The following is a 7,500-nucleotide window of genomic DNA, read 5'->3' as shown; positions in this document are numbered from 1 at the left end:
AGTGCAAAAACTAAAACCAAAACACAAAGAAAGACCCTAGCATATTTTGCCTTTATCTTTTGTGACACATTTCGGGAACGGACTGCATGGCGATCGGATCCCACAAACGCAGACATAAACAAAAGTCCTTACAAAAATAATTATTTAAGACCAAAAAAATAAAGAAAAAACCCACACTGACAAAGTATAAACAGAAATCGCTGGTCAAAAAAAAAAAAACCAGGAAAAACAATACATGAACAAAAAGCGCTTGCTAAGGCAAGGAAATAGAAAATCCGAGATTATAAACGAAATGACTTGATTTCAATTTCATGAAACAAAAATATGAGCTAGATCAAAGACAAAATAACAAATACTTACAAGGCGAGAGACGAGAGAGTAAAAACTGACGAGATCGAGAGGTCTTGAGAATAACAATTGAGCAAGAACAGCAACAATGTCAATAAGCCGACACCGACTTGGCACTTGGGAAGTCCTTAAATACATGTCTTAACTTGATGATCAAATCGGCAGCAGGCGTGAACGCTGGAGGAAAAGCCCTCCACTGCCACTTGCTGGAGACACACAAGAACAGGATCATGACTTTTTGATTATGAAATATAATTTTTTTCCATGATAGTTTATTGTTTTCTTATTGTTTTTAATTGATATTCTTGTCCGCTCCTTAGGTTTGCACTAAGGGATTTTTCCTTAGTGAGCAAAACAAATGCTTGCCCTGTAACTGCAAAGGCCATGCTGTTCACTGTGAGGACATCACAGGCATTTGCTTTGTAAGTTAATATTACATTACATGTTTGTATCAAACACATAATGTCGATTTCTTTCAGTAAGTGTTGGCAACATGCAGTACAATTGTGATCACTTTGCATAAATTGGTCAAAAAAAAGGCACAACAGAAAAACGCAGTCTCCTCAAGCTAATGCCACACAACCTCGTATGTTTCCATTTTTTTCTTGGAAGCACCATGGAAATATTCACAATACAGGGGAGAAAAGTATGTGAACTTCATGGCTAATGACTTCTCCAAGACCTAACTGGAGTCAGGGGTTAGCCAATAAAGAAGGTGTTGATTATAGCTGGCCTGCCCTATAAAGAACAAGCAACAATTTTGACTTTGCTATTCTCAAGAAGCATTCTGAGACATGCTTTGCACAAAGAGTGTAAAAGAAATTAACTTGATCGAAGCTTGAAAGAGTTACAAAAGTATCTTCAGTATATAGATGGACAGATGGACAGATTGACAAATGGAGAACGTTCAGTACTGTTGTGACTCTCCCCAGGAGTGGCCATCCTCAAACGATGACTGCAAGAAGACAGTGCAGAATGCACAATGGGAAGAAAAATCCTAGATTGTCAGCAAAAGACTTGAAGAGAGCTCTATTTTTGCTGTCTCGGGGCCTGCGTGTATTGCTTATCATTGAAGGAACAAACAATTTGCACATTTACCAAGAGTCCTGACCTCAACCCAAGTGGGATGTTGTAGCAGCACGTGCCAAGAATATTAATGAAGTGTAACAGTTTTGAGAGAAGGTCAAAAATTCATCCTTACTGTTGTCCAACTACAGTCAGCGTTTGGTTGAGGTTGTTGCTGCCAAAGGAGATTCACACTGAGTTGTAGATACTCATTTCGGCAGCTTGTGTTCTGGATCTTGTTCTTTCAGTCACAACCCACAGCTTGTGACCATGAATGAGGGTAGGACTATGTCACCTTTCAACTCAGCTCCTTCTTCTCTATGACAGACAGATACAGAGTCTGCATCACAACAGACGCTGCACTGATCAACCTCAATGTTAGCCACCTAACCCGAGATGTGTGAAATTCTGGTGGGAGGTGGCAGTTGAAACTCTTTCTGACAAGGGATTCTGCTAGATGCTCCCAAAAAACCCTCACAATACGGACCGGCATCTTCCCCCACCATTGGAGCCAATTCACCGCCAGGTGGTGATCAGTTGACAGCTCCGGCCCTCTTTTCACCCGAGTGTGGAAAACATGCGGCCGCAAATCCGATGATACAACCACAAAGTCAATCATCGAACTGCGGCTAAGGGTGTCCTGGTGCAAAGTGTACATATGGACACCCTAATGTTTGAACATGGTGTTCATGAAGGACAATCCGTGACGAGCACAGGAGTCCAGTAACAGAACTGTTCTGATCGGGATAGCTCGGGTTCTGATCGGGGGAGCCGTTCCACCCAAACACACACCTCAAGGTCTCACTGTCAGTGCCCAAGTGAGCATTGAAGTCACCCAGCAAAATGATGGAGACCCCTGACGGAGCACTCTCCAGCACTCCTTCCAAAGACTCCAAAAAGGGTGGGTACTCCGAACTACACTAAACCATAAGCACAAACAATGGTCAGGATCCGTTCCCTAACCTGAATCCTGAAGGAAGCTACCCTCTCATCGAGTGGAGTGAACTCGGAGTTAACAATGTACAGGTGCAAAGCCGGGGGGCAATAAGTATGCCCACACTAGCTCTGTTTCTGTCACCGTAGGCAATTCCTGAGTGGAAAAGTGTCCAACCCCTCTCGAGAGGATGGGTACCAGAGCCCTAGGAGTGTGCGGCGGTGAGTCAAACTATATCTAGTCGGAACTTTCCCTGCCAGAGAGGTGACATTTCGCGTCCCGAGATCCAGTTTCTCGACATGGGGATTGGACCAAGAAGGTTCCGCCTTTGGCCACCAACCAGTTTACTATTCACTCGAACACTTTGGCCACTCCCACAGGGGGTTAGCCCAAAGGAAGGGGGATCAACTTTGTCCTTTTGGGGTGAGCCCGGCCGGGCCCCGTGAGTGCAGGTCTGGCCAGCAGACGCTTGCTTTCGAGCCCCACCTCCAGCCTGACTCCAGAAGGAGACCCCGGTAACCCGCGTCTGGGCAAGGGAAAACTGGATGCAATTTTCTTATTCATCATAAGTTGTCTCTTAGCCATCCTTGGTCTAGTCCCTCACCTTGGACCTGTTTTTCATGGGTAACCCTGCCACTGCCATCAAGCCCCAGACAACCCAGGTCAAGGATCATTTGGCCACTCAAACCCCACCACTACAATAAGGTGATGGCTCATGGAGGGGTTTACGCGTGGTGTTCAGTAAAAACATGGACACAAAATTGTGGGGTATGAATTATAAGAACACTCCGTCAGTCCATTTTTGTGACCTATATCTCCTATATCTACCTATGTAGTCAGACATTCAGGAATTTCCAACGGGTCTCCATACTTTTTCTTCAAACTGTAAGGAACTACTAGACTCCAAGGTCACACTTAGCAGAGGCTTCTTACTTGTAACAAGATCAATCATGTTAATTTTAGGTCTTAAAAAATCTGATCTGTTGTACTTGGACTCTTTCAGAATTGCAGCGATCACAGTATGGGTGATTTCTGTGAAATGTGCGAAGATGGCTACATGCTGGCACCTAGCCAGGTTGGACGCCACAGCTGCCAACCCTGCGCCTGCCCTCTTTCTGTCCCCTCAAATAAGTATGCATGTCTGTTCTTTATCTTCACACTGAAAGTTCAATATTGCTCAGTAGTGCATAGTATTTGGAATAATTTTGCCTGTATTTTTTTTTTTCTGGCCAGTTTTGCAGTCCATTGTGACAGGCAAGGTGACATTCAACGGTGCAAGTGCAAAGAGGGTTATGCTGGACATATCTGTGAGAGGTGAGTACTGGGTGGGCTTATGTTGCCACAGCATTCAACATGTGTCATCCACAGAGGTCGACAAGCACCTGTGCATAGAAGAGATTGACAATGACAATGTATGTCGTTTTTTTCCCCCACCTCCTTCATTATTTATTATTATTTGTTTAATTTTCTGAAATTTAGCTTCATTCCTCTATATCCTCTCATCCACCTATCAAAATAACTGAACCATAGGTTTGAGTTACACATGCATCGCGAAATGTTAGATTTGATCGTGCTGGCTTGAGTTTGACAGCAACGAAGGCCTTATATTCTCCAATAATCGAATACCACATTAAGTGAGAAAAAAATTCCACACTATTAGTTTGAGTCAGGCCCACAAAAATATGATCGAAGAATTCAGAAATACATTTGTTTTTTTGAATTTTGGCTACTGTCCTTTTAGTAAACTTCCACTCGATCTAGCGACAATGTTATTAGGATTCCTTTCTCTGTTTAATGTGTCTCACACACACACACAACACACACACACACACACACACACACACACACACACACATACACACACACACACACACACACACACACGCGTACACACACAGAGTTACACACAGATTGTTACAAGCAGCGTTTTTCATCAACATGTTCAGAATATGTATAAACTCAATGGGCAACAAACTGAAATTTAAAAACTGTTTTGACAGTAAGGGACCTAAAAGCAACAACAAAAACAAAACATAATTGATTGTAAACCAAAAGGTTACTTTGTTGTAATAACGGCATTTTCTCCATCTAGGTGCGCTCCGGGTTACTATGGCATGCCAATGACAGTTGGTGGTTCCTGCAAGAGATGTGACTGTAATGACAACTCTGACCCAAACTTGATCTTTAATTGGTGCCACAATGTGACCGGCCATTGCCAGCACTGCTGGGGCAACACTGGCGGGCCGAATTGTGAGAGGTGTGCACAGGGTTTCTACGGTGATGCCATCGGTGCCAAGAACTGCAGAGGTTTGGGGGCACATTGGAATGCTTACACAGTGAATTAAATTTGTGTTGGTCCAATAACAGACCTGAATGTAGGTAGAACTGCTTTGGAATTCTAAAGGATTGACATAGTTGCTATGGTTAAAACATGCTCAGAATTCTTGAAACACACAATGACAAGAGATATTGTGTTACCTTCGAAACTCCAATTCCAATGACGTGTGGGTGTTGTCTAAAATACATCCTAAAAAGGATTTGCAAATCCTTTTCAACCTTTTCTCAAATGAACACACTTCAAAAATAAGATACAGTGGTACCTCTACTTACGAACGTCTCTTCATACGAAATTTTCAAGTTACGAAACGCCTCAACAGGAAAATTTTGCCTCTTGTTACAAAAGAAATTTCAAGATACGAAAGGTAAAAATACAGAATGGGCTGCTCCTCGCAGCTCCGAGTATCCGGTGTTTTTTGACTGCCGTTTTGTAAAGAACTAATCAGAGGACGTTCGCTTTTGTCGGCTTTTAACAATCCTTCGAAAATGTCCAAGGCAAACATCAGCATAGTAAGCGATCGCCCGACTGGTGAACACTTTCTCTGGGTGATTCACATTTTTGTAAAACTATCAGAACACCTCATGGCCCGAGGGGCGAATAACGAGGATGATGCATCGACACATATCTATGTATCTACACACTTAGGCACGTACGGTAGAAGTCCCTCTTAGCCAATGGGATGCCAGCATGATGTTCGGTAATAGCCAATAGCAGAGCAGCTATAAGTATGTTGCGTTCAGGAAACTCAGAGCTGGGAGGAGCAGCCCATACTGCATTTTTCCCTTTCGTACCTTGAAATTTCTTTCGTAACAAGAGGCAATATTTTACTGTTGAGACGTTTAGTAACTTGAAAATTTCGTATGAAGAGACGTTCGTAAGTAGAGGTACCACTGTATTAAATTGAGTTTGGTTAAAATGGGTGTGCAAATCATTGTATTGTTTTTTTCAAAGTGTTATTTTTAACGCTTTACACAATGTCCAAATTTCATTGGAATTGGGGTTTGTGTTTTAGAGTTGGCGTATGAATACATTAAGGACTTTGCAGCAAAATAGTTATTTTCTTGTGTGTTTTTTTTTCATATGAGCAACATAGATATGTCCTGAAAACATGGTTTTAATGATATGAAGCCTCTTGTTGAGAAATTGCAATTCCAAAAATAAACTTTTCACAATGCCCGTGACATAATTTGACCTGTAACACAATGCTGTGTGTCTTGTGTCTCTCTCAGAGTGTGAGTGCAATAAATGCGGCACATCATCATGTGATGACAGGACCGGAGTGTGTCACTGCAAACCAGGCGTCACCGGACGACTCTGTGACCGCTGTGAGGTAAGACAAACCTGGACCCACTGGTAAATGGTTCATTAAGATAAAGTATTTAATTTATGGAGTTAATTGGAAGATGAAAAAAAAAAATTAAACAAGACGCACATTTTTAGTACTGTAGTAGCACAAGTACACCATTTGAATATTCAGAATTCCTGCCCAAGATAAATAGAAAATAAAAGGTTTACATCTAGTGGATGCAGAGCAAAGACACTATTGTAGGTTCTATTCTATGCGCCTTATAATGCAGCACGCCCTATATTTCAAAACAGTTTTATAATGGCCATTCATTGATGGTGCGCCTGATAATCCGAAGTGCCTTATAATCTAGAAAATACGGTACATACAAACCCAATAATACTCAGTAAGCGGGGGATAGAAAAAATGTACCAGATTTTCACAATTCGCTGGTCGGCCAGGCACATATCCTCACGTACATCTATGTCCGGGGTCTCAAACTCGTGCTCTGGGGGGCCATTTGCAGGATGACAGTGTTCAGCACCCAGCTGCACATCAAAGTTGAATGTTGGAGTCCCCACTTTTTTTGCCATGTTATTGCCAGAGGCGCTTTGTGTGTGTGTGTGTGTGTGTGTGTGTGTGTGTGTGTGTGTGTGTGTGTGGTGTGTGTGTGTGTGTGTGTGTGTGTGTGTGTGTGTGTTTCTTCATCACTCATGGGCTACCATAGCTCAGACTCATGACACCTTTCAGAGAAATGTAATTCTGAAGTGGAAGGAAAAGATATCCTGTCACTCTGTGCCAGTAATATATTTTCCTAAACCTACTTTGAAGAGAAAGGTTGGCGATGAGAACAACCAAATTCAAGAAGCAGAGAGCGGAGAGGCACCCCGACATAACCTGAATGCACATAGAATGTTGCGTTGCTTAAGAAATTAGATGCTGAGAAGTATGCAAAGTACCAGAGAGATGCGAGAGAGGACCGGGTTACCAATCTTGTTCATGTTCTGAAGAACCGTCAAAGTTCTGAACTGTTATTCTTCAAGATTGAGAAGGTTGTATTAGTTGTACTTTTTTTAAAATACTTTTTTGTTGAATTCTTGATGCCAGACTCAAACCCAGACCCTATCACCACATAAGTTGATTTTGTTCTCAAAGTCCTCAACCATTTTTTGTTGTAGAAGTCTCTCAGTGAGCATTAGTACCAAGGAAGGTTGACCTTGGTTAGTGAAGTAGTTATTCTTGCCACTCGTCTATAAGGGCTCGATTTGTGCAGCGTGCGACAAATAGTTGTCCCGTGGACAGATTTGTCCCAGTATTCTTTTAACAGACTTCTGAGACCATCACAGTACAGATTCATTTCTACTGAGACTCGATTACAGACGGGTGGACTCTATTATCATCGCCAGTAACTTAGGTCAACATTAGATCATTCCGAAATCATCAGGGAATTTCTGGAGTGAGTTGGCCGCACATTACAGTTAAGTGTCTGAATAATATTGTATGCCCCGCTTTTCTTTTTCTAAAAAAAAA

General features: G+C 42.2%; 1 protein-coding gene across 1 annotated transcript in view; it reads left to right on the top strand.

Annotated features, from left to right (window-relative positions):
• The window catches only part of lama4 (laminin, alpha 4), a 56,867-nt gene that overhangs the window by 4,909 nt on the left and 44,458 nt on the right, over positions 1–7,500 (top strand). The window contains exons 2-6 of the mRNA XM_019859195.1: positions 669–770; positions 3,351–3,478; positions 3,581–3,661; positions 4,440–4,654; positions 5,915–6,015. Coding sequence (XP_019714754.1) covers positions 669–770; positions 3,351–3,478; positions 3,581–3,661; positions 4,440–4,654; positions 5,915–6,015 — 627 coding nt within the window. The remainder of the gene's footprint in view (positions 1–668; positions 771–3,350; positions 3,479–3,580; positions 3,662–4,439; positions 4,655–5,914; positions 6,016–7,500) is intronic.

The sequence above is a fragment of the Hippocampus comes genome, unplaced genomic scaffold (genome assembly GCF_001891065.2).
Source record: "Hippocampus comes isolate QL1 unplaced genomic scaffold, H_comes_QL1_v1.1 scaffold26, whole genome shotgun sequence".
Taxonomy (NCBI): Eukaryota; Metazoa; Chordata; class Actinopteri; order Syngnathiformes; family Syngnathidae; genus Hippocampus; species Hippocampus comes.
The sequence above is the reverse complement of the archived record's forward strand: the minus strand, read 5'-3'. Positions and strand labels throughout refer to the sequence as shown.